The sequence below is a fragment of the Marmota marmota genome, unplaced genomic scaffold (genome assembly GCF_001458135.2).
Source record: "Marmota marmota marmota unplaced genomic scaffold, marMar, whole genome shotgun sequence".
NCBI classification, from domain to species: domain Eukaryota; kingdom Metazoa; phylum Chordata; class Mammalia; order Rodentia; family Sciuridae; genus Marmota; species Marmota marmota.
In genome coordinates this window covers 2,587,509-2,613,766 of record NW_025999932.1, presented here as the reverse complement: position 1 = coordinate 2,613,766, position 26,258 = coordinate 2,587,509, and the positions used below count along the sequence as shown (strand labels likewise).

At 50.5% G+C, this 26,258-nt stretch overlaps 1 protein-coding gene across 2 annotated transcripts in view; it reads right to left on the bottom strand.

The window, feature by feature from the left end:
* The window catches only part of Col4a1 (collagen type IV alpha 1 chain), a 130,201-nt gene that overhangs the window by 38,345 nt on the left and 65,598 nt on the right, over positions 1 to 26,258 (bottom strand). For both annotated transcript variants that reach the window (XM_015484080.2, XM_048800625.1), the window contains exons 3-21: positions 16,278 to 16,367; positions 16,145 to 16,189; positions 15,196 to 15,240; positions 15,040 to 15,102; positions 14,540 to 14,593; positions 14,378 to 14,404; positions 12,099 to 12,188; positions 11,952 to 12,014; positions 10,939 to 10,974; positions 10,479 to 10,520; positions 9,188 to 9,274; positions 8,695 to 8,721; positions 8,522 to 8,572; positions 7,826 to 7,870; positions 7,690 to 7,743; positions 5,861 to 5,902; positions 4,396 to 4,480; positions 4,032 to 4,067; positions 2,040 to 2,204 (exon numbers count right to left, since the gene is read on the bottom strand). In XM_015484080.2, the coding sequence (XP_015339566.1) occupies positions 2,040 to 2,204; positions 4,032 to 4,067; positions 4,396 to 4,480; positions 5,861 to 5,902; positions 7,690 to 7,743; positions 7,826 to 7,870; positions 8,522 to 8,572; positions 8,695 to 8,721; positions 9,188 to 9,274; positions 10,479 to 10,520; positions 10,939 to 10,974; positions 11,952 to 12,014; positions 12,099 to 12,188; positions 14,378 to 14,404; positions 14,540 to 14,593; positions 15,040 to 15,102; positions 15,196 to 15,240; positions 16,145 to 16,189; positions 16,278 to 16,367 (1,147 nt within the window). The remainder of the gene's footprint in view (positions 1 to 2,039; positions 2,205 to 4,031; positions 4,068 to 4,395; positions 4,481 to 5,860; positions 5,903 to 7,689; positions 7,744 to 7,825; positions 7,871 to 8,521; positions 8,573 to 8,694; positions 8,722 to 9,187; positions 9,275 to 10,478; positions 10,521 to 10,938; positions 10,975 to 11,951; positions 12,015 to 12,098; positions 12,189 to 14,377; positions 14,405 to 14,539; positions 14,594 to 15,039; positions 15,103 to 15,195; positions 15,241 to 16,144; positions 16,190 to 16,277; positions 16,368 to 26,258) is intronic.

The following is a 26,258-nucleotide window of genomic DNA, read 5'->3' as shown; positions in this document are numbered from 1 at the left end:
TCTTCTGTGAGCTTCTTCCCCAAGCACAGGGGGCAAGGAAGCCTGAGCTATGGCATCTGTAGCCCTGCTCCACTCTGTCAACCCTGCCCTGGGGACTCCATCTTCGTTGAGGGGACTCTGCTCTATGGTTCCCAGAGCAGTCCTAAAGTTACTGACTCCAAAAAGAAAAACACAATTCCCAGCCCCACAAGCCTGGGGTACATCAACTCCCTGATTCTGGAGACAAAGGCTCGTGAGTAGTAATACAGTCCCTTTCCTGAAGACGTTTCCTGTCTGCCTCAACTCAACCAGCGTTCCTGCATGCTGCTGGTAAAAAAAGAAAAAAGAAAAAACCCATGATACCTCCTCACCATGGTCAATTTAAAATAGCTTTAAGTCTAATGCAAGAATATAGTGATTATTTCTGGGGAGTTCTGAAAATGCGAGTCTAGAGTCCTCGTGACACTGCTGCTCACGGCAGGCGTCTGCAGGTGCCAGGACCATCTGGGAGAATGCTGCAGCAGAACTGGGCTGTGGAACTCCGACGCTGCACGGTTAATGAGCTACTGATAGGTCCCAAGTCAGCAGTGGTTTTCAGATGTAGTCTATTTCACATTCACGATAAATCTGAATAAATCTCTCGTTTGTAAGTTATCACTAAATATGCTGCAACTGGGAATTGCTCCATTTGCACTGACTACAGAGGGCCAACTAGAAAACCTGGCAGGAGCTATTAAGCTGACACATCCTTGTTTCTTGGTCACAGGAATGGAAGGATCATAATTTCATATGAAATTTGTGCATATTTTAGAACTTACAAATTATAAATATCCAAAAACTGTTCTAATTCCCCTATGGCTGCCCCATCACCTCCACATCACTCTTTAAAAGCCCCAGAACTCCTCACAGCCTTGAGGGCTAACGTGGACCCCTCTGCACAACAGCTCCTACATTCCACGCGTTTCCCTCTTTCTATTTACCTGGTCTTCCGCACAGAGTCCTGCTCCAGGGGACAGGGCTATGTCCTGACCCTGCTCCCAGCCCAAGCCTACCACCTCACAGGCTCCCCAGCCCTTGCTGAACAAGGACCCCAAAGGCCCTTCTCAGTCGCAGAGAAAAAGTTGGACTGTGGTGCGTGTCTCTGGGACTTCCTTATTCAACCTTATTCACATTTCACAAAATCATGAGAGAAGAGGAAGAAGTTCCTATAGTAACATGCAGCCTGTCCATCTTCCCACCCGAGGCCAGCAGATCCCTTCCCAGCAAAGGCGCCTGCTGGGCCAGTTGCTGCACCCAGCCCTCGCCATCCTTCAACACCTCGTCCACGCAACGCCTTTTCTTTCACGAGCCCAGGTTTGAATTCCAACAAGTCTCAGAGCCCAGGAGCCTCCAGCTCACAGAGGGTCAGCACTCCTGGGCTCCACAGAGTGCTTGCTGATTCTGACCCCGCAGAACCAAGGGCTGCTCTGGAAACATGAACCTTCCCACTGGCCTGGTTTACTTAACGTTCCAGAACTCTCTCATCATTTGCTCTGATATCACATTGAGATCACAGGGCCACCAGGACAGAGCTAAGAGATTATGGCTACGTGCTCAGTTCTTCCAGAGGCTGACATAAGAAAAATCCACAACATGCCCAACTTGAAGTCTTTGGTTACATTACGACACACTCTCGTGCAATCAGTATAAACCTGCAACCCCTTCCTCCTTGGTTTTGGAGTGTCTTACTAGCACTGTGTTCGGTATCTCTAGACCAAGGACAACACACTCGGCTCTCAATGAAAACCCCACCGATTAACTGGTTTATCTCTAACCTTGGATGCTAGGAGACTCGCAGCTGGTTAACATGCTCCTTATTCCTTTTAGCCATTTTTATTTTTTATTTTAACAATTCCTTTTGGTAGCAGGGTTAATCCCCAAAGCTGTCTAAGTGGAGAATAAATAATTAAGCCATGGTTGGTCACCTGAGCCCTGGCCTGACACTCTAGATCTGGGAGCAGTCACAACCGCCTCCTGGTAACTGGCTGGACATGAGTGACACCATCCCTGAGGGAACTTACTTGTGTGTCCTGGCTGCCCAGGGGGTCCCGGGAGACCTGGGGGGCCTGGGACTCCATCCTTTCCGCTCAGCCCTGGCAAAGATGTTCCTGGATATCCTCGGTCTCCTTTTTCTCCTCTTTCTCCAGGGAAGCCAGGAGCACCAGGCTGTCCAGGTACAGGGAAGCCTAAAATCAGCACAGAATCGCGTGTAAGTTGTCGCAGGGCGTCCCACACCCCTGCACACACGGCTTCCTCAATACGTCCAAGGTCAAAGGACACTGCACATCACTGAGAGGGGAGCTGCTCTAGACAAGCAGACCAGTGAGCTGGCAGGGTGCCTTCCGCAGACGCGGACAGCCCACTTAACCCTAGGAAAAGGACTCGGTACACGGAGGTAAAACCTGCAAGTTTCTTTAATGCAAAAATCGTTCCCAGCTCTATATGGAGAAGTGCATAAAAATGCCATCAATCAAAGAAATGGACAGAGACCAAGGGGACAGCAGCTAGCTTGACAGTTAAAGACAAGTAACTTCCTCTGGCTCCACAAGAGGTTCAAAATCAAAGTGGCGAGGTGATCTGAATGTGCAAAGTCAAGTTCAGGCACCACTGCAGTGTGAGGGTGGGGTGCACCAGCCTGTGGAGGTCAAGAAGGCCGCCACAGGAGGCTGGAGGGAACTGAGGCCCAGGAGGCCACCCATGATGAGACCCAACTGTCCTGGTGGGGAAAGAGCTGGTATCTGGAGCAGAGGGAAAATTCGGCATGAGCACTGGACAGAGCAGAGAGGCAAGTGGGCTGGGAAGGGGAAGCGGTCCTACCATGGTGGACTTCAGCACGGTGAGAAGACCCAAAGTGGGAGAGCCGGAAGGACAGAGGCCATGGGGTCTGAGCCCAGCAGCCAGTGCCCTAGCTGGAGGAAGCAGCTCTCAAGAAAGAGAAACCAGTGCTCAGCCAGATGGAAATCGGGGTGCGAGGGAGGTCAGTAATGGGGTGTGACAGCAACCCACAGTGTCCAAGACCAGCAGGTTCTGCAGTGAGGGGAGGGCAGTGGCTGGGAGGGTGGAATAATGCATCTCCAGGCAGAGCGATTTCAGCAAATGTTTTCAAAAGTCTGATCAAGAGATGAATAGGTGTTAGTAACTGGACCTGAAGAGCAAGCACCGCACGGGAAGGGACGGGTTCCCGGGTCAAAGTGAAGACAGTGGCTGCACACAGAGGAAAGCGAAGGTGCTAAGGAGATGCACAGTGTCCCTAGAGAGGTGAAGGCCCTGGAGCCAGGATTCCGTTGTTCCCACAGAGGAAAAGGGGACCCTGCAAGAACTTAGAACTGCCAGAGGGGGAAATGAAATGACAAACACAGAGGATAAGAATAAACCAAAAGCCAATGAAGCAGAGCATCCAGGCCATGGGCCTCAGCAGGCAGGAACTGCAGGGCAGGGGACTGCCCCTCAGACACTGGGGTCCCTGCTCAGGGCCGCTCATGTGAGCACGCGCCTGGACCCAGCACCTGCTGGAGGAAAGTACAGTTGCCTGGGACTCGCAACCTGGCATGCAGGAAAGAGCTTGGAGGAACTCGGGGAATAGCAAGACAGGCAACGAGAGCAGCTGGATGGGGGCCACCCTGCCCTGGTCTCCAAGTGATGAGTTCCAGAGAAAGGAAGGGGAGCAAAGTGCTCCGGAAGAGATGTGTCCTGCTGGGACCAGGGCCCTGGTGAGCGAGGGATGTCCATGGGAGCAGGGACCAGGTGGGAAGGCCTGCCTCAGAGCAGAGCTGAGAGGGAGGCCAGGGTCTCCAGGGACACACAGGGGTCCCATCCATGGCATGCACATCCATGAACCACATGCCAATCTGCAAACACTTATCTAGCAGCACATTCTGTTTTCAAGACAGAAAACCATGTATGAACATTGCTACGTGTTCTACACACACATCTAAGGTGCATGATAGGCATGTACACTGCAAACCACAGAGGAGGCACACACCTGGGCCACAGACGGGCAGGGAAGGACTTACCTGGAGGGCCCGGCTGGCCTTGTAATCCCGGGTAACCTTGAAAGAGAAAGAGAGGAACAATGTAAGAGGTGCTCACTCTTTCCCATTTCCCGGCCGGGGCCTCCACGCTCCAGGGACATGGGGACAGACTGGCCCACCAAGCATCCCCTGGAGGAAGACCACGCTGCATATGGAAAAGGGAGTCTGTGTCCCCCATGTGACACTGAGATAGGGACCTGGAGAAGGCAGGTCACCAGACAGCCCTACAAGGGGCGCAATTGTTTTCAAAAGGAGAAAAAGCCATGCAGAGAGAGAGAAGAGGAGGAGGAAGGAGGGGGAGGAGAAGGGAGGGGGAGGAGGAGGGAGGGCAAAGGCAAGACTCTACCTTTCGGGCCTGGCTCTCCTCTCAGCCCGGGAGCCCCTGGGTAGCCTCGCTCCCCTTTTTCTCCCAGAGGTCCTGTGCCTATAACCTGCATCAAAGAAGAAAAGATCCCCGTGGGTAAGCGGGCTGGCCTTGGATTATATACTGGTATGTGAAGAAATTAACCTCCTGTGCATGACTTCAAGAAATACAAAAGCTAAGACGCAGTGGCAGTGTGTGGGGCGGGGGGGTCTTGAGCCCTGGATGAACGTCAGGCCAAGAGCGGGTCACAGAGAAGCCACCCAGCAGCTCTCCTCCCCTGGGCAGGTCCCCACAGCACCAGGGAATGAGCAATGTCATTCAAGGCGCAGGTGTGGCATCTGCTCTGCTGGGCACCGTCAGGGGCTCGCCCTTTAGCCCCGCAGACCACGGATCAGGAACACACGTTTTTACTAGAAGAGGGTTTCTGCTTTTTCCTTTTTAAAGACCCAAAGTGCGCCATTCCTTAAAGCCAAAGGGAAACCGGCCAGGAAGAAGTCACCGTTGGCCTCATTAAGAAGAAGAAATTCTAAAGTACATTCAGGGAAATGGCAGTTCAAACACTGCACATCACCACTGAAATATGATTCCTCTGTGTCCATTAAGTGAACGGACTTTGTTTTTAAGATGCTGTTAAACAGCTTGTTGCCATTCCACAACTTCTGCACATATGAAAACACGCTGTACGCCAGAAGCGTTCACAATTTTTATGTGTCGATTAAAAATCAATGAAGAAAAAACCTTTATTAAAAAGAAAACTAAGTAAGATGTGCCTGTGGGGCTGAGGTGAACCAGACCCTCAGTGCCCGCCACCACGGCAGTCACAAACGTGACGTCAGAGCCACAGAAATGCGTAGAAGGACAGAGGGAGCCAGGCACGCCTTGGAGGATGATCCCACTGCCGGAGAAGCAGCCTGAGGAAAGAGGCCTCGCCCGCAGCCCCCGACAGAGGCCCGCATGCCCTGCTCCTTTCCAGGACAGTCACACACTGCGACTGCAGCTGTGTGGAAACCAGCCAGGAGTGCAGTGCCACTGCAGAAGCAAGGCTGCCCGCGTGGACGGCCAGGTGACCGGCCATCTGTTTCTCTTTTAAGATTTCCCTTAAGTGGGCTGGGATGTAGCTCCATGGCAGGACACTTGCCTGAGGCCCTGGGTTCCATCCCCAGTACCACAGGACATTGTCTCTCTCTTCCTTCATGGACAATTCCAAACCAAAAGATTTCAAAATATGTCACTAATATTCTTATCCATATTCGAACCTTTTCATTTCCAGAGGTTTAAGAATATGTAGAAATTTTCAAAACCCAATGAAACAGCACAATAGAAATTCTGAGGAAGTTTCAAGTGACATGCAGCTACTTCACGTAAAATGCTAGGCATGGTGGCAGCTTGCCCTGTGTCACCACCCCTGGAAAATCACCCCCCAGGCCAGCAGACAGTGGTTACTCACAATTCCAGGGGGGCCCGGAGGACCGGCTTCACCTTTGTCTCCCTACAAAGAAAAAATAATTGAACTGCCTGTCTTCACTCCACAGAGGGTCCACAGAGGGCAGCGCCCAAGGCTTCTCTCTAGTGAGACTGAGTGTGGGCCTCAGGGCGCTAAAAACATGGTCCTATCCTCGGCCGGTCCCAGGGTGGTCAGCCTAGTGCACTCTGAGACCGGCATAAGACACAAACACATCTCTCGCTGCTTCAAGTACATGTGACACATGGGAACAGAGATTTCTACAGAACACAGCGGAAGGCTAACTACGCCCCTGGCCACAGAGCGGGGTATTCGCCCCTCTGACCACTGACCACGTGCTCCCTCAGAGAGCCTGAACAGAGTTCATTGGAGGCTAAGTTACCATGCAATAGTTTTTCCAAAAGCCAAAAAAGAAATTAAATGAAATGATATGAAAGCATGATATCTAAATGTATTTTCTTCAATCATTTAATATGAGGTTTTTATGTGCAAGATTATCTAAATTTGCATTGGAAGTCAGAATAAAAAAATCTAGTCATCATTGAAAACATTGGTGAATAACTTCTGATCATTTGAAGGCTTAATTTAATCTACATTAGATGAAAATCCTAAATAAACTTTCACACCTAACTGTTCTCGTGTAAATATCACAGTAAAATTTTAGAAAGTCCTACGAAATACATATATATATGTGATATATCCTACCATAAATGTACATGTTTTTCCTTTTAAACTAACATATAAAACTTAAGCATTAAACTAGAATTGAATGCTTTAGCATTAAGAGAATACAAGAGATTTTGAAATATCCACAGCACTTTAACAATATTCCAGCTCCTGGGTGGGGGGTGAAGCTCGGGTAGAATGGGGGCTTAGCACACATGAGTCCTGGGTTTCCCCCCTGCACCAGAGGGAGGGGGAACAACTAGCTGCTATATTCCAAACATTTAAAATCTATAGGATTTGACTTTCTCAAAAAATTCCAGTCAAGGCCTTTCCCTTTTGCTCCTGGCCTCAACAATAAACCTTAAGGGTGTCTCCCTAGGTTGTCACTCATTGTTAGTGACAAACATTTCTTTATCCTATTTCAGTAGAGTAGCACGACTAAAAGAGGAAAATGAAGCAGTCCCTCATTTGTTCTGCTCTCAGAGATGGAAAACAACCGGCTGGCCAACCACAGGGCCCTGCTGCAGGAGTTCTTCTGGGGCACACGATGGCATTTTGTAAAGTTTCGGGGGAAATAAGAGTCTTCATGGAGACCCCAGATTACACTTTCAGGAATTCATGATGGAATTCATGATCAGAGAAGCGGCCCAAACTACTGGCAAAGATGAAAATTTAGACATGGCCTAAATCCCATGCACCAGAAGATGTGAGGCTGCGTTCAGGAATGCTGACGTGTCACTGAGTGTCAACGAGTCGACAGAGAAGACGCTCGACGCCTTCTTGTACAAGGTGTGGGTGCACAGAAGAACACCAGCCATCGGCGTCTCTGAGTGCTGGAGGGACAATATGCTTTCTTTTGTCCACTACACCCTCCCGCATTTTCTCTGGCTTCATAATCGGGAAAAATTATCTCTATAAACTAAGACATAGAAACTTCAAGTGGAACATTTTATATTTTTTTTTTCTTTAAAACTTTCACGATCACCAAGAAAATCACTAAAAAGTTTATTTTTACCCACATGGGAGAGAGACCTGTTTTTCTCCTTTGGGAACAGAGTTCTATATTCTAGGGAAAAGGGAAGCCAAGCCCTGCTCTGTCCAAGCTGAACTACACAATGAAGGTCAAAACTAACAGCGTCACCACATACCTGAGGGCCCTGTGGGCCGGGGAGTCCTGGGTACCCTGGCTCGCCAGGAAAGCCCTGGAGGGAGAGGACAGTGACAAGGTCATTGAGTGAAGGAGAAGAGCTCCTGTGCCTTCAGAAGCCGCAGAGCAATACTTACCGGACTCCCTCTCTCTCCTTTGTCACCATCTTTTCCAGGTTTTCCCTGTAAAGATGTGGACATTAGTGTTTCGTGAATAATAACCAGGACTAACCCGGGGAGAAGGTTCCGTGTGGCCGCAGTGCCTCGGTGATGGCGGCTGGGCGGTGGGGGAATGGCTGGGGAAGTCACCCTGGCAGGAGGGTGTTTCAGTTCCCAAGGCAGAGCCAGCCTGGCGACAGGTCTAAGGTCCAGTGCGCTGGCAGCCAGGCCAACACCAGGACTCTTCCCACCAGCCTGGTACTGAGGCTACCGTGCGGGGCTGCCCCATGGGCTCTCCCCAGGGTTCTGCAGGGGCCCAGGAACAGACAGCTAGGCAGTGCCCGTCCCTGCCTCGTGAAGGGAGGATACTGTCAGCCGGAGGGGCTTGGGGCTAAGCATGCACAACCTGGGCTCTGGGTCTCAGAACTGGCACCAGAACCAGCCACAAAGGAAGCCAAGCCCCTGCTCTGTCCATGCGGCAGGTCCCAGGGGCTGTGGGCCTCTCCCAAAGCCTCCTTCCGCCCGGGCTGCCTGCCCCAGTGGTGCCGAAGCCCCAGCCTTCCAAGAGAGGGGACACACAAAGGTCCCGCACGACCTTCTGTCCCCTGCTTGTGCGCTCTAGGACAGGAAGGGGAAGGGTGTACAGTGAAGAGGACAGGGCACCAAATCACGTACCCGAGGCCCGGGCTTTCCGGGTTCGCCCTTCTCGCCAATCCCTGGTATCCCCTAAAAGAGCAAAAAGAGAAGCAGGTAAGCTCATGGCACTCACCAGCACACGGCTCAGGCAGAGGAAAGATAAACTTTAACACTATAAAAATCTAAATGATAGACAGGAATGGGGAATTTACCTGAAATCCAGGTTCACCTTTTTGACCCTAAAAGAATTCAGAGAGGGGCAGAGAGAGAGGGGTCAGGACTTTCTAATGGCTTTACCAGCTTTCTACAGATGACGTCAAACACATGAGAAGAAAAACCCTTTCTCTGCCTCCGGAACAAATCAACGCATGGTGTCTCCTACGTTCCCTCCCCAGCTCTACCTGAGTTATGGTGTCGCCAGGGCAGAGGCCACCCTGCCTGGCCCAGAGGGACTTGCCATGCCTCCTCTGTCCCTCAGCTGGACCCCCTCCTACCCCCTGGCAGCCCCCAACATGTTCCCTGAGGCAGCTGCACCCGGGCCCCGCCTCTACCACAGAGCTGCTGCTTGGATGGAGCAGGGCTCCTGGAAATCTGCTTTCCAGGTCAAAGGTCAACGGTGGGAGACACTGGATCACGACTTGATGTCTTTCTCCCTTGGGACTTACCCTGGGTTAGCAAGCACCTGCAGGGCCAGCCCAGACGTACCTTTTCTCCCGTCGGGGCAAAGTCCCCTTTTTCTTTAACTTGTGCCTGTCCTGGCATCCCGGGAGGCCCACTGACACCTTGGTCACCCTGTTCAAGTAAAAGCCGGGGATTAATTAGGCATGAAAATAACTACATGAGAAGGGAGAACACAGGGTGTGAGGATAAAGGCCTACAGAGAAGCAGCTGATCTTAAAACATGACAGTCTTCTGCTCCACTGCAGCCTTGCCTCTGCGGTGGCTGCACTAGGAGCCTGGGGTGGCAGGTCCACAGCCAGGCCGCCTGTGCCCAGGGTCAGGAGCTGAACACCTGCAGACACACCTGTGCATGCAGCCGCTGCAGGGTGCATGCTGCATTTAGAGGGCACCAAGGAGAGGCTGCAGGCTGCCTAACAGCTTGTCCAGAGAGGAGCCATCTTTAGGTAAGGCAAAAACGTGAGAACCCTCGGAATCTGCTTCCAAAGCAGCCTGACAGCTGGCTATACTCAGAAATCAGAGGAATCCAACAGACGGTGAGGGAAGTCCAAAGACCCCCAATGGCATGAATTTCAGGGTCATTTTATTGTGAGGTTCATGCAATGACAGAGCCAAAAGGTATGGAGGAGAAAAGCAGAACCAACTGCGTGACCCGCTCTGGCCAGGCCCCGTGTCTAGTGCCCAGGTGGCCACCATGCCCACTCGCATATCCCTGGAGGCAGGCCAGCTGCAGCAACTACAGAATCCCCTAGACTGGTGCCCGTCTCATTGGTCTGACCAGGGACATTGCTGCAGAGGACAGGAGAGGCTCAGAGGCCCACAGTTTTCTCTCCTCTTCCCAGGAGAAATCTGCCTGTCCATCTGAGCCTCCCTGCCTCCAGAGCATTCTTCCTCCACGCCCACTGCCCTGGAGAAGGACCCACCTGCCAACTCTGACTTCTCCTCCCTGTCCTACAGTGGCCTTCATCATTGCAGGGCTTCACAGAGTTGTGCTACTAAATCATGTCCTAAGTGTTGGGGTTTCATCACTGACAAGAACACTATGACTGATGCCCGTGTACAGAGCTTCCCAACAGACAGCCTCAGTACACTCTTCTCGTGGGACCACACACAGACCTCTGCAACAGGCCTGCCTCGTGCAGTAACCTGGAGTACACCTACTATTCTGACAGTTTAAGCAAAACCCTACAGAACTCAAAAACCTGCAGAGAAGAGGAACAATGGTCATAGGGTTCAAAAGTTGATGCAGAAGTAGAAATTCTGCCAATCTCAGAGCTGTGGCCTTAAACAAGGGACAGACCAAGCACCATGTACTCACCTTGTCACCTTTTGGTCCTTGAAAACTTGAGCCCATTTGCCCCTGTTGATTGAAAATTAGGCTTTGTTATTAGGCCTGCCACTTTGTCCAGACAGTGGACATCAGGCAGCAGCTTTGACCTCAACTACCACAACCTCTCCCAGAAAGAGGTGATGGAAAGGCTCAAACAAGTATATTGAGAAAGAACTATACAAATAACTTCTAAAATTTAAGTTTTTAAAACTCTGGCTTTAGAAAACTAAGGGAAAAATCAAACTAAGAGAATCCAAGACAACAACTAAGGGATGGGTAGAAGGAGGAAGAGGTGCACCGGTGGACGATGGACAGACGACAGAAAAGGTAGAAAGATAACGCATGAAGGATGGATGACAGATGACCAAACAGGTCGGTGGATAAAAGTACGACAACTCCACGATGATCTCACACTGAGGCCAAGGACAACAGATGAAGAGACACTTACCTTTTCACCTGGAGGCCCAGGAGGACCCGGGGGGCCCTGTAAGAGAGAGAATTTTATTAATATGATTCACAACCCTGGTCATTATTAAATCCTCTGTGCTGGAGTTATCCTAAGATTCTGTGGAGAACATGAGACACTATTTGTGAAGTGTCTTTGCTGTGCTGCAGAAGTGCACAACTTTGAAAATAGCCAGAATCTGGCCACAGCAATTATTAACAGGGGTGGAAATACCTCCAAACCGGAGGCACTGCCACGTGGACCAGGTGACCAAGAGGGTGTCAGGATGAGCTAGGTAGGGCAAGGCATAAAGCCACCAGCCACGCTCTGGAGCTGAGTTCCCCATCTGGGAAGGATGCTTCTCCACTTTAGACACAAGTGTTAATCTTCAAAAGCTAATGATTCCTCGGGGGTAGTTGTCATGAAATGAATAGCACCTTGAAGACACGTAGGGATTGGGTGCATCTTCCCCTCCTCGCACATGGCACATGGCAGATATGCCTCTCTAACGGTGACCTTGCCACCCTGTGCCCTCTCCTCCCCCACCAGGCTTGTCAGCTGTGAAGGAGGCCAGGGAGCCGTCTCCAGGAGCCATGCCTGAGGCTCACTCTACAGCCTAGCACAGTACGGCTGCTGGTCTGTGTCCACACTCCTGGTGCACCCCAGACCCTGCGGTGTGCCGCCCAGTCCAGCTCCCCACACGGGGGCGAGGTTGCCCAGGGAAGATCTCACCTTCCTAAGTCCACAGAACTCACTGGGGGACCAGCAGCCCAAGACTGCACCACGCCCCCTGCCTAGGGCGTCCTGACACACTGCGCCATTCGCCTCCTCTCCCACAGTTCTGGGAACGGATGGGGCAGAGGAGGCAGCACCCTGTGCATGGGAGGGAGGCTGGTGCTGCCATAGCCAAAGGAAGAGGGACACACGGGGTGCCATTAACTTCCTATTTATTCCCACATCTCTCTTCACCTTTTCTGTAAATGACTGTCACAGAGAGGCATTTGCCCAAAACTTACTGGTAGTCCAGGAGATCCTGGAGGGCCAACGGGTCCCTGCAGTCCTGGCAATCCCGGCGAGCCCTATCATTCAACAGGAGAGAAAGGGTTACCATGCCAGCCAGGAGGTGACTTAGCACATCTCACAGTGACTCAGATAATGCTTACTGGAATCCCCGGGGCGCCAGGAAATCCTCTTTCCCCTTTCAGCAGCATCCCAGGCACGTAGCCCAAGCCCAGTATTTCACCTGGATCCCCCTAGAGAGCAAAAGAAGAGAGTGTCGTAAATGCGGATGGTCACATAAAGAATCCCGAAACCCACCGGACACCAGGCTTGCTTCACTAGGATGGGACTGGGCCGAGTCCAGGAGTGAGACTCTGTCTAAGCTGGAAGTAGATCAACTGCCCACCTGTCCCCATCACTGTGCTCAGTGACCAGCAAAGAGAGCTGCAGGTCAGCTCAGCTGCAGCTGGCACCGAAGACAGAGGCCATCACAGGAGGGGATCCAGCCCCTGCCAGCACCTCACAACCTGAGACTCTCCCTCCCAGAACAAGAACTGCTGCTAGGAAGACTCGTGGGTGTTCTGAGGAGAGGGCACGGTGGCAAATGGTATCTGTCAACTTGGCGAGGCGGCATCACTTGGTTAAACCACCACTGGGATGCTGCTGGGAAGGGATTTCTACAAAAGATTAATACTGAGATGAGCAGACTTTGGGCCAAGCAGATGACCCTCCAAGATGTGGTGGGCATTGTCCAATCAATTGAAGGCCCCCCCAAGCAAACAAACTGCTCCCCTCATGGGTAAGAAGAGGACCTTCTGCCTGTAGAAGGCCACCTTTGGAGTCAAGACCACAACAGCAACTCTGCCTGCTGTCCAGCCGGCCACCCACCCCGCAGACAGTGGGCATGCTCACCCCACCATCACAGGAACCCATTTCTTAAAACCAGTCTCTCCCCTTTCTCTCTCTATTGGTTCTGCTTTTCTGGAGAACCCTGCCCAACACACGGGTAATGAGGACACTCTTTCACAGGTGCTCTTAAACACAGGACCACACACGGCTTCACCAGAGAAGTGGCACCCTGTGTCCCTACGTTATGAGGGAAGGACCTCAAGGGGAGCTACTGGCAAGCTCTAAGCTTCTCCTTGCAAGCCCCGAGCCCAAAGCTGCACCTGCCCCGACCTCCCTTTCCCGGGGCTGCTCCACAGCCAGGCTCCCTGAACAGCCAGAGCCTGGGGCTGAGACAGCCGCACCCTGGGAGACACCTTCACAGGCACGGTCCTCCTGAGCCCGGCTCTCCTGTCTCCACCCCCCGACTGGTGCCCGTTGTGGTGTCCCTGACCAGCACACGTGCTCCTGCAGGTCTGCTGGCTACGAGCTAGGAGGTGTGACAGACGCTGGGGTGAAATGACCGCACTCAATGTCGAGAGAGAGAGAAGGGAGGAAGGGGAAGGAGAGGAGGAGGCAGAGAGGAAGGAGGAGGGGAGAGAGATGGAAAGAGGAGGAGACAGGAGCAGAGAGGAGTCCGTCACGTGTCATTTTTCTATAGTGAAAACCCATCAGGAGAAATGTCTCCCTGGATTTCTGGCTGGATGTGGACAGATGCCGTGGCCCTGTGAGCTAGCCGGGCAGCAGTCAGGAGAGCAGTGCAGGCCGCTCCAGAGGGCTGCCCTGTGATCCTGGGGGCCACGCAGACGGAGGAGGGAGGATCAGGTGGGCACCTGGGAGCAGGCCCCAGTCAGAGGCCAGCCAAGGCCCTATGCAGGGCAGGGACAGGAAGGTGAAGGGCCAGCCGTCATCATGAAGGTACCTCTTGCTAGGTCCCTACAAGGGCAGATGAAGAGAGTGCCGTGACCAACATCAGGGACACAGCCTTCACGAGCTCTGGGAGGAGGGATCTGGTGTCCTTTCCTTGAATCCCACCTTGACCAGACTGAGCGCTGAGGCTTGACTCAGGCTGGGGGCCATGCCCAGAACTGAGAGCTAAGGGCTCTGGGGTCCTTCCCACGTCACTTAGGGACACATGCTGCATGACTCCAGGTTACGAGCCACAGGACAAGATGGCTGCCTATAAGAGAAGCTGCTCAGACCGAGTAGGATACAAATAAGTCCTTCCTTTCAAGTGACATGGCTCTGGAAGAACAGGGTCTGGGAGACTGTCCAAGGTTGAGAGTGACCTGGGATGGCCTCAGGAACACTGACCACACCATTCCTCTCAGCAGGGCTTACCTCCTGCTAAGCAACTGCACCCAGTGTCTAAACATTAGACAGAAATTTAAGTTCGTACATCTGCTCGTTGTGAAATCTTTCAGTGTAACAGAATTTAGGACAACATGCTAATGGGAAATTAATCAGCTAAAGTGATTTGGAGTCAATCTGTTTTTATGGCATCTGTTTTCAACAGTTCTCTGTAACAAATACAGTGAAATAGTAAGATAAGATGTACCTTCATTCCAGGTAACCCTGGTGGTCCCTGGAAAAGAAAGTTTGGATATTAGTTCCGTTTCTCAAAGTATCGTTAGCATTAGGATATAAGCACCAAAAATAAAATGAAAACAGAAATTTTACCCAGAGGAAGACATTCTGGCTTGTGCCATCTGATACTCACAGGATTTCCAGAGAATCCAGGCAAACCAGGAGGCCCAAGTGGTCCTCTCTCTCCCTAGGGGAAGGCAGAGAATCAGTCACCCCAGGCCTGTGACAGTTCTGAGCTCCCCGCAGACAAGCTCCGCTTGGTGGTTAATTTCCTACCAACAGCTTTCAAGCTCTATCACTGGTGCTACTTTTATGAAACAAAAAATTCACTTGGTAGCACAGCCGAGAGAGACAAAGGTTCACAACAGCATTCTCTTATTGGATTTTAGTGACTGATCATACATTTAGTGCTAAAAAGCCATCTTAGGATCAAAGTCTAAAAAAAGAAAGGCTCTCTCTTTCCTGTCCATTAAATAAGGGGAAACTATATTTCCTTATCAAATGAAGAACTACCTTTAAGAAAGGAACTTTCCAAATACAACAAGTCCTACAGAGGCACCTGCTCCAACTGTGACCACGTGAGAGACACCTGCATACAATGGAGAGGGTCCCCATCCCAAGCAATAAACTTACTTTGGTACCGTTGCATCCCGGGATACCTGGGGGACCTGGGGGACCATCTTGGCCAGGAATACCCTGCAATGAGTAAGTGAAGACATTACCAAAACAGAAACTTAGAGGTTGGAAAAGCAGTTCACACAAAAGCAGAGTCCATTTCCTATAACGCACCGGAAGTCCTGGGTTTCCCGGATAGCCAGCTGCTCCTGGGGGTCCCTGGAAAGATGAGGAGAAAGCTTACAGTTGAGATCTGAAATTTCTTTTCCTCCTTCCCCATCCATCTGGCTAGTGGAGCCCACTCCAATCTCTGGAGTTTAGAACATGCACAGGAAGCAGACAGGAGAGCCTGCTGAGGGCGGACTGACCAGGTGGCAGTCACAGTTCTACCTTGAAAGCTGCCTGCCACTTCAAAGATCAAGCCTGAACATGCACAAATAACCCACCCTCACTGCATCTTTTGTAACATCTAGGCTGAAAAATACCATGTAATTCTCATAAAATCACAAACACCCAGGAAGAAGAGTTTACGGGGGGTGTCAGCACAGCGGGGAAACACCCCGTCCTTTCTGGCTGAAGGCCACACCGCCACCTCCTGGATGCCACGGTGCTGCCCCTTGCTCTGCCCAAGAGTCCCAGGCAGTGTGACAGTGCCCCTGCAGGCTGTGACCCACTCCCCTCTTCGCACAGCAGCAGGAGGCTGTGCTGAGTCTTCCTGTCATTCTAGTCAACACTGTCTTACAAAGACGGTCCTTCTTGCTTCCCAGGAATGGGAGTAGCAAGGAGAGCCAAGAAACTGTGAGGGAGGAAGGGTCCTGGGTTCTTTCCCTAGTGGCTTGGGGACTATTGTTAGCTGCCCCGCCCGCCAGTGAAGCTTGTCAAGAGACCCTTGAAGAACAGATGAGAAAAGGCAAGTTTAAGGCAAACCAAGGTGCCCTTGCGTGCAGCGGCAGGCAAGGGCTGTGGCTCCCGACAGCCCGTCCACTGTGCGCCGACTGAGCCCTGGGGACAGACTGGGGCGGCTGAGAGGAGAACGAGGACAGCACCTTCTGACCCTGGGGTGAGCCCCACGCTGCAAGGTCTTGTCCCTCATGGGGCATCAGCTTCAAGCCCGACTACTCACTCTTGTCCCTTTTGTGCCAGGAAGTCCAGGTTCTCCAGTGTCACCCTGGAAAAGAACAGAGACGCCATTGTGACCACTCCTGGAAGAGCAGCGGTACCCACCCGCCCCATCCTAGCCCCCACAGCAGGCTCACCTTCTGTCCCGGTGGTCCCTGCGGCCCCTCGGGTCCTTGCATTCCAGGAAACCCAATGACACCTTGTAGCCCTGGGAGACCTCGTTCCCCCTGCAGGAGAAGCAGAGGCGTCAGAGGAGAGGCAGGGAAGGAAGGGAGGAAGGGACTGACCATCTCAGGTGTGGACCTGACTGCCAAGGACACCTGCACGGCTGGCAAGCCTATTCCCGGGTGTGTCTGAGAGGGTGCTTCTGGAAGAGACTGCACCCAGTCCGTGGCCAAGTGAGGAAGATCTGCCCTAGTTGGCACCATTCTATTACGTGAGGCCCACACAGATCAAAAGGGTGTCTCCTGTCTCCTCTGGGCAGACGCCTGCCATCTCCTGCTGGATATCATGCTTCCAGGTTCCCTGGCCACTGGACTCTAGGACTTGCACCTGCCCCGCCTCCCCTGTCCATGGGCCTTTGGCCCTGGGCTGAGCTACGTCATCAGCTTCTCCAGGTCTCCAGCTGACAGGTACACACGGTGGAACTTCTCAGCCTCCATGATCACAGGGCCAGTTCTCATGACAATTCCCCTCTCATCCACCCTTCTGTCCATCTGCCCATTCATCCTGTTGGCTGTTTCTCCAGGGACTCTGATGAAGGCACCAGCTCTTCTAAGTAGCATTCGGCATTACACAAGCTTCTGGGGACACGTGCTGATCTTAATTCAGATGCTTTGCCCTGCTGTATTAGTTCTTCAGAACAGGAAGCATTTATGTGGAATACCTGACCCAACACTTAACACATACTAAATGCCAAACACCTTGTTAGGTAAATAAAATAATAAATAGTGGGATTTTTGTTTGTTTGTTTGTTTGATGAACTGATCATATTCTTGCTCTATTAATGGGACTGCTGGTTGCACTGGGATTTCATAACCAGATCACCCCTCATGCCTTTCTCTTTAGGTCCCTCCTGGACGTGCTGATAGGCAGAGTCTCCGTGTGACTTATCACACCAGACACTGAGGTTTCCCAGTCAATCTATAAGGCAACGCTGAGCTTTGATGATTCATGTTCTTCAAAAGCATATTTTGTAAAGGAAGGATCAACATTTACGTCTGGTCTCTGCCCCGTAAAAACAAGAAGCTTATTTTTAAGATAAAGAACATTATCCTGGATACAAACATGTGGCCAACATTACAGGGGCCACAATACATTTTAAAAAAAGACAAAGAATGGTGAGAAAGGGTTGGTGGGTTCTGAGCCTTAAGCTGGCCCTCCAAGGAAGGAAGCAAGATGAACACAGTTAGAGAAGGGAGGCGGTGGAGGACAGCCGAGGGGCTGAGGCTGGACGTGTGAGCCGTGTGGCCACAAGCACCAGCAGGAGGAGACAACTGGGGTGGAACATGGAGGGAGGGGGCACTGACGTCTGACCCTCGGAGTGTTATTTGTTCTGAAGCAGAGTGAGCCCGTGGCTAGGAAAGTGATGTTTTGGGAAGACTGCTACCCTTAGATTGCCCGAATGAAAACACTCCTAACCACGATAAGAGAGCAAGGGAACTTGCTTATCTGCAGCATGTGGACCTGAATGCACTCTTGCCATACACACTGGGTAGATTAAGTGACTATTATCAGTGATTTGAAAACAGAAGGCCTTATTGGAGACCACAGGCAGGATTAGTTAGCATTAGTGCTTTTCTCCACATGACGTCAATTCAAGGTAAGAGAAGCTGGAACATGTTATACGTTATACCACACAAATGTTCACCCCCTGGAGAGCACACCACTGGGGTTACTTAGAAGTTTTTCACCGTCACATCACTGAAATGAGACAAACAAGAGCTTTCGAAGTCATCCCTCTTGCCCAACACTCAGCCTATCCTGGTACAACGGCCATTGGGAGCCACCTCTGGTCCTGCAAACTCACAATGCATTTTGAACTTGAGATGCCAGCCACCAGCTCCGCGGAATGTGCCTGGATTGCAGCCTAAGTCGGGAATCTAGAAACCCATCACATGTGAGTGAGCGTGGGGGAGCAGTTTTGAACTTGGATGAATAGTAAGTGGGGTAAGAAAAGTTAGACCTTTTGGGGGCAGCCCCTTTGGGCCTCACAGGACTGGACACAGAAAGCTGACCCCTCTCCCTGAGGACTGGAAAAACGTTCCCAGACCAAGGTTTGTGCAAATGAAGAGTGACTCAGATACACTCACCCTTGACCTTCAAAACTGGCAGCAAGCTACAAGCCCAGGAAACGCTGACAATGAAAAGTCAAGGTGAACACGGTCACCTCGTTTTCAGATGTAGGAAAATCCTACTCAAAATAGAAGAACTGAACAGCAAACCGCTGGCCAACAAAATAAAATAAATATTGAATCAGGTATCCCCAAATAACCCGGCGTGAGCTGGGCAGGAAGGGACGCACACCAGGGCAGCAGCCCTGCAGCACACTGGGCGGAATATTCTCAGTGCCTGATTAATACGGCAGTAGCGCCAAAGGCCAGCAAAGATAAGATTTTATAATTCTCATTTTAATCGTGGAAGGCACAGGGGACCAGAGCCAGATTAACTGATTCCTACCAGTTTCTCACTGAGTCAGCACTGCAGCCAGAAATAGAAATGAGGTCAGCCCACGCCTGGGCCCCCGTTTTTCTAGGTCACTAGAGCAAGCTGGTTCCCAGCAGAATATTAAACAATTCCCCAATACTATGTCACCCTGAGGTACCGACCCTTTTATGTCTACTTCACAGATAGGGAAGTACTGTTCTGAGGCTGAAGTGCCTTGTCACGTCACTGGTGACCTCTTGTGCTCCTGGGAACAGAAGACAGGAATCTGAAATCCCAGAGCTGCTTTCACGCAAGAACACATTCTTTCCCAAAAGCCACTAGAGAGCTGAAGCATCCGCACACCCCAGGAGTTGTGAAATACAGCAGCTCAGAGGAAATGACTCCTCTTTGGCGTGGTTCTTGCATCCCCCCTTATTATTTTTTTAATTTTCCCAGTCTTGATCCATGACACGTGAAGAGTCCAGTACCTGGTACCCATCCAAGGTCATGATGGGAACTCAAGCAGAGCAAAGGCACAGGATGAGCGTGCCAGCAACTATACAATTAGTTGGCATGTGGCAGGTAAGACGTGGGGCCAGATATTTCCAGCCAGTTTCCAACATGTTTCCCCCAGGGATCAAGGAAGAGCAAAGAGCTGGACACTCTGTGCAAAGGTCATCAGCGCCAGAAGTTTCCGAGCCAGACTGTGCAGCTGCAGCGGGCAGCACTCCAGCCTGCCCACCCACTGGAGCTCAAGGCCAAATGCAGTCAGCAGGGAGGACCCTCAGGCATCTCTTCCCACCATGTGCCAAAGGCAAGGTCAAGACATGGCGGCCACTCCATTCACACCAGGCAAACCAGACACCACAACCCCCATCTATCCAGCAATGAGGGTCGAGACAAAGGGCAGCAGCCGGGTTGGCCCAGCAGCACAGCACTTGCCCAGCATGTGCCAGGCCCAGGGTATCATCCAGAGCCACACACACACAAAGAGAAAAGAAAAGACAAACTGTGACTGTCCCACAGGTCATACTTCCTGGTCTGGTTCTTGAACATCTCAGCACTGATCAAGTGAGGGAAGTCAGATACCCAGCAGCAACGGCAGGAGGTCGAGAGCCACTACCATGACCTGGTCCTCACACACTGTATGCATGCAACAAGTCCCCCATCGATGAAAAAAACAAAACTCAAAACTCCAACCCCAAAGTCATTTTTACTACAAGTAAATTTTCAAAATTAAAATTTTTTAAATTAAAACTTTTTAAAAAAGTGTGTGTGTATGTGTGTGTGTGTGTGTGTGTGTATAATTTATATAACAACAAAAGAAGTGGTGTTGATATATTCTCAAATGATAAAATTCAGAATTTGGGAGGGAAGGACAGAATGCTGTTGTTTATCAAGACAAGACATGGCACAGGGATAATCTTGGGACTGAAACCATTCTAAATTAGGCATGAAATGGAATTTTATGCATGAAGCAACCTAACACATTTGCTTACCACATTATCTACAGCAAGCATATACTTTTAAAGAATCCATAAAGTGTGGGAAGAATTATAATACCCAGTTCTGTCCTTTCCTCTGTGGCCTTTACAGAAACATGTTCATGGTTCAGGAAGTCAGATGCTAGAATATATCTCCCTTCATATCTAAATCAGAAATTCAAATACAAATAACACACCCAGGACAGCTGATGGTGAGATAATATGAGGTTTCTAAATCCAGGGAATAATGCAATCACCTACACAAAAACTGAAGTGGACATGTCCAGAATGAGCAGCCATCCAAACACTACCAGAAAGGCTACATTATGGTTGCTCTAATGACCAACACTGAATTCCTATGCCTAAATCAAATTTTAATCCCTCCTTCACATTGAAGATGATATGATGGTGACTCTTCACGAGGGGCCTCAGCACATGCACAACGCAGTCAGAGCCTGGGCTTCCTTTACACCTGGCTGACTGTCATGGCATGGTCTCTGTGAGCCTTCACAGAAAGCAGGACAAATGCCTATGAGCAAAGGCAGAGAGCCACGCGATCCACCCCCCACCTCCACACTGCAAGGTCTTCGAAGGCAAGAATATGGTCTTATTCACACAGTGGGTGGCACAAATTCTGAACTCATTAAGAACTGGTGGCCAGCAGCACAACGTGACACTGGCTGTGGACACATCCACTCTAAGAGGCAGTAAAGTCCTGGAAGGATGGGGTCCCACGCCTCCACCCACACCTGGGCCTTTGGACACTATGACAGCCTGGCTGACCCCTGTGCCCAGGCTGAAGAAGCAACGGGGAAAGTTCTGTCCTGGACACAGCTGCCTCTGCTGTGTGCTTCTGTCTTCTGGGGTCTTGAGATTTTAGTTCCAAGCCAGGCTACAAGTAACTGACGGATGAAGCACTTGGCTTGGAGCCGAGGCTCACCAAGCATCCAGTGACAGGGAAACGATTGTGGATGATGGATCACAGTCAGTGGGGGACGGCAGCACTCAGCCAAAAACTCCACAAGTCCAATGCCTTGAGCCCAGCCACCATCACACATCGGCAGGACCATTTCCAGAATGCAATGCTGCTGGGAAAGTGGTGGGCAGGCTGTGATCCGTGTCACAGGGTCATGGAAAAACTCCGGACAGGCCCCGCTGGGAGCTGGGAGTGTCCATGGGGCCTGACGCTGCGGCAGCGGTGCTGCCCTGCTGGGGGGAGAGAGGGAGGACAGGCACAGCTGGAACAAGGAAGGGCTCCCTGTCCGCCCAGGAAGGCATGCGGGCCACCTGGCTTCCCTGGGACCAGGCAGATTCCTAAGGAATGTGCGTCTGTTAACAGTACCCTGCATTCCTTTCACCAACCAAACCTAGCGCACAGATCTTTGGGGTTAGCGGCATCCTGCCTCATTGCTTGATGCCTTCATTCAAACGTCACCACAGAAGCAGGAAGGAGCAATTCTCTGGTGTACAAAGACCACTGCTATCTTGTCTCTCCCCACTCCATTTCCTCTCATGCCAGAGAGTCACTATCAGGAATCTCTATGGAGTGGCTCCCTATCAACTGTGTGGGTGTGTGCTGAGATCTTCACAACTACATTTGGGGACTGGGAAAAATCTGAGAGGTTATTCCTGAAAATAAGGACTTCCCCATCTTTCCAAATCTAAAGGATGAGAAGAATGAAAAGGCATAAGGAACAAAGAAAAGCTCTGTGATCTGTGAACCATCAGCTACTATAAGATACGCTCTACTTGTGGGACTCTGGACTCACCTGAGCCGTCAGGGTTTAGAGCAAGCTGACCCTGCCCAGCCTCTGTGGATACGGGACTCCTCTCTCTGACCACCAGGGGGCTCCCAAGGCCACTGACACCAGATGGCCTGGTTAGGAAGCACCAAAAACAGGGACCTGTTGGGGTCCCTGGCCAGACAGCAGCTGGGCTTGAGAAGGGGAGATGGCCTACACGTCCAGTAGGGGGAAATGTCTTCTCCCAGGGCCGAACCTGGACTGCAAGGATTGTACAGGACTTTCAGCTCCAGGATTCCTGAGTGGAAGATCCCAAGGCCTGTGGGTGAGGTCCCTGTCTGGAACCATGCCCACCTATGCCCAGCAGAGGCCACCAGCCTAAGACAGCCACGGACTCAGCACCTAACACCACGCTGTATCCAGGCTCTGTTCCAAGACAGACTCCTGTGGGATAGCTCCTGGCAGGGAGGCGTCATGAGGGCCCACGATGGACTCTGGCAACTCGAGGCGCCCGTGTTCTCAGGTGAATTTCAATGCTGCCAGAGGCTGGTGATACAGCCAGAGTCCAGTCACACCCTGCCAAAGTTGGCGGGGGCGGGGGCGGGGGATCCAAAAGAGAGCCACTGCAAATATTTCCAATGGACCAACTGTTGCAAAGAAATAGAACTCTAGATAATTCTGGTCCCGCACATCAGCTTGTGAGGGGAAAATCAGCTCACTTCCACGTTCCCATCAACCTCAAGCACAAACAGGCTGTTCAGGAACACTGTGCTCTCCCTGCCCCTGGCTCCCAGAGCGGAAGTCCAGGTTGCTCAGAGTCCTCCAGTAGCCCCTCACCCCCCCACACACACCCTGTCATCCCGTTTCGGCCCCAACCTTTCTCCAGGCCACACAGCACCCACTGTCCAGGCAGCTCAGCCCCCTGCAGGCAGCAGCACCCAACACCCCAGAGAATCCCAGCTGAACACCCCCTCCTTGGAGAAGCTGCAGAGACTCTTCAGAATGCAACCTGGTCCTGCTGTGTGAACAGGCAGGGGAACCCTGAGAATGGCCGGGCAGCCGGGGCTGCTTGGGCTCAGCTTCTCGCCACCAGAAGGAGCTCTGGGATTATGCACCATTTTTCAGATTAAAACTCCCCAATGCACCCTAAACCAGAAAAGCTTTTTTGTCAAATATTCATTATATTAATATGTTATGATTAATAAAATTAAATATTCAGGACCATTGATCACATAAATGTGGGCCCAATGGAGAGAAATCAGTTTGATAAGGCCCCAAGTAACTCTAGGAAAGAAGTTTCATTAGAATTCAAAATTAAAATTAAATGTAAAAGTAGTAACTTGAATTTGGAGGGTAGTGACAGAAACATTGTGAACTATAAATTTTTTTTTCACTTAGTTTTTTAGCATCCATTTAGTAAACGGAAAAATCAGTTTTGAATTTAACATAGACAAATGTGCTCACAGAGCGGTGTCTAAGAAACTACAACTAAGCAACCCTGAACCGTAGAAAGTACTCCAGGGTTTTTCCCTGGTTCCCTTCTACTACAAGTTTTTAGAAAACGTATAACTTAAGGTAATTCAAATGGTTCTCCTGGTTTTTGCCAACGTGAAGGGGAAAATCCTATCAATCATTCAATAGCTTCCAAAGAAGGTGATAACATAACTTCTCTTGCTAAAAGCTTGATTTATCAACATTGGCCCTCACAAAAATCAAGAGCACTAATGCTCCTGCCTCCGCCTGTTACTTTACATCCCACTTTTCATCTCCAGATTTTAAAGTTATCTTCAGAAGCAGAAAACAGGGCTGTGGGTGTAGCTCAGTGGCAAAGCCCTTGCCTAGTACACGTGAGACCCTTGGTTCAATTCCCAGCACTGAATTTTTTTTTTTTTTTTAAACAGTACAGATGCAAAAGGTGCTGGACAGCAGTCTGGAAGGCTTTCCCAGCAGGAGGGCTCTATCTAATGTGCCAGTGGTGGCAACCTCATCCTAAAATAAACAGAGAACCGTTTCACTTGCTTCTCTTTGGCCCACTTGCCACACAGCTCCCTAGAAGGCCTTCCAGGGAGATAGGGACGAGCATCGGGTGGTACACCAAGGCCACCCTAGGCAGGGGGGTGCTGCAGGAACACGCCAGCAGCCACACGCCAGGGAGGCAGCCTCCATGTAGATTCTAAATCAACACCTGGGAAATACTGGGATCAGATCCTGGGGGACACTTAAGTGACCAATCATGGTGGCTTAACACTTTGGCTTTTTCCATTTTTTCTTACACTGTTGAAACCTTTTTTAAGTGAAAAGTATTGTCAAAGAGCGTGCAGCTGGCTCCACAGGGGTGCCTGCTGCAGACCTGAGCCCACACAGAGCAGGGGTGCTCGCACCCAAGAGCTACCCAGAACCCGCACATGAAAATGCTCTCTGCTCACCTGCCCAACTGCCCAAGTGCCTTTCTTTTTTTAAGTTCCATGAAATCTATCAAAGTGCCATGCCTTGACTTGAAGACTTGGGGGAAGGACAGCAATTTCAGGAACACAGATAACTGATGATGAGCTACTACTGAGTTTGAACAAAAACAAAACAAATCTTTGGCTCAAAAAGGAAGTTTGCTTTCTCTTCATCACCCCAAACCAACCACCTTGAGATCCAAAGAGATGCATTATACACTATCCAAAAACCTGAGAAATATGCATCAGTGTATAAGTACCCAAGCAGCCCTTGGGCGGTTCTCATGCTCCATAGCTGAGGATGTTATTAACTTGAACTTGGAAATGAAGCGGAAGTGTCAGGGTCTTGGAACAAAAGTAGGACACATAAGAGTCAGGAAATGCCACAATCCAGCTTTTTTTTTTTTTTTTTTTTTTGGGTCTGTGATAACAGTAAACATGAAAAATGCAAAAGAAACACCCTGATGACAATTATATTTAGCAATATAAAAGCATGCAAGCTATGCAAGCTATTCTTCAGATTTAAACTTTAGAGAAATTGGAAATTAAGAAAATTTTTCTATTTTGCTTATTTTCCCTTAGAAAATGTGTTAAATTAAATGCAATTATCTATCAAAATGGGTTTTGCAATGCCCTGCAGGGACACCTGCTGGTCCCATTCTCTGTGCCCACAGGCTGCAGGTCATGTGGCACTGCAGCTGCAAGTGGGCTAGGGCAGGCCACGTCCTACCTTCTCCAGCACCCTCTCAGCACGGGCACACAGCCAGGGCAGCTGTGCACTGAAGGCTGTCATAAGTGAATCAGAAAACAAAATGTTTAAGATCCCAAGAAAATGATATGAAGTCACCAAGAAGGTGCAAAAGGCGTCTTATTTACAACCCTGAGTACAAAGGCAGGCATGTGCCCTCTGGGGAGGGATGGACCTCCAAGTTCTGGCCCTGTTAACTCTCCATGAGTAAAATCTTCACCTGGAGCTGGCAGATTCTGGAACTGACTGCAGTACCCATCCCTTGTGCTCTCTGAAAATCAGCTTGCCACCTGCAGAACAGGGACACCTATGCCTGCCTTGCTGAGCAGTCAGTGCTACTCCAAGGATCAAATGTGATCAAACATCCAGGTACTTCTTGCTGCATGAACATAAAGCAAATGATACAAGCTAAAATACTTTGGCTTCAGTATTAAACACATGTATCTTGTTATTATCATCATGACTCCTATATCCACCAAACCTGCTCTTTCCCAGGAAGCCACAGAATGATTTAAAAGAGGGTGAAATGCAGCATCATCTTGTTCCCCTCCCACCACATGTGATCATAGTGCTTCTCATCTGTGTCTCTGTGGCTAAATTTGACACAGGAAAATAATTTCCTGGGTATTTAAAAAATAGCTTTAAGAAATCAAGCTGGGCACAGTGGCTGTAATCACACACCTGTAATCCCAGAGGCTCAGGAGGCTGAATCAGGAGGATCGCAAGTTCAAAGCCAGCCTCCTCAATTTAGCAAGGCCCTAAGCAACTTAGTGAGACCCTGTCTCAAAATTAAAAAATATAAAGGGATGGGGATATGGCCCAGTGGTTAAGTGCCTCTGGGTTCAATTCCCAGTTCCAAAAACAAAAAGAAATCCCCCCTTTATCTTACACATCTGTTTTGTGGTTTCTTCCAGAAGGAACTCTTCTGAAATTAATTCTTTTCAAGCCTAGAACATCCATTCACTCTCCCAGGGTCTGTGTAAGACCACACTATCAGCTTATCAGCTCCAAGCCTCCAGGACTCCTCTTGTGGGGGGCACAGTAGCTGATGGTG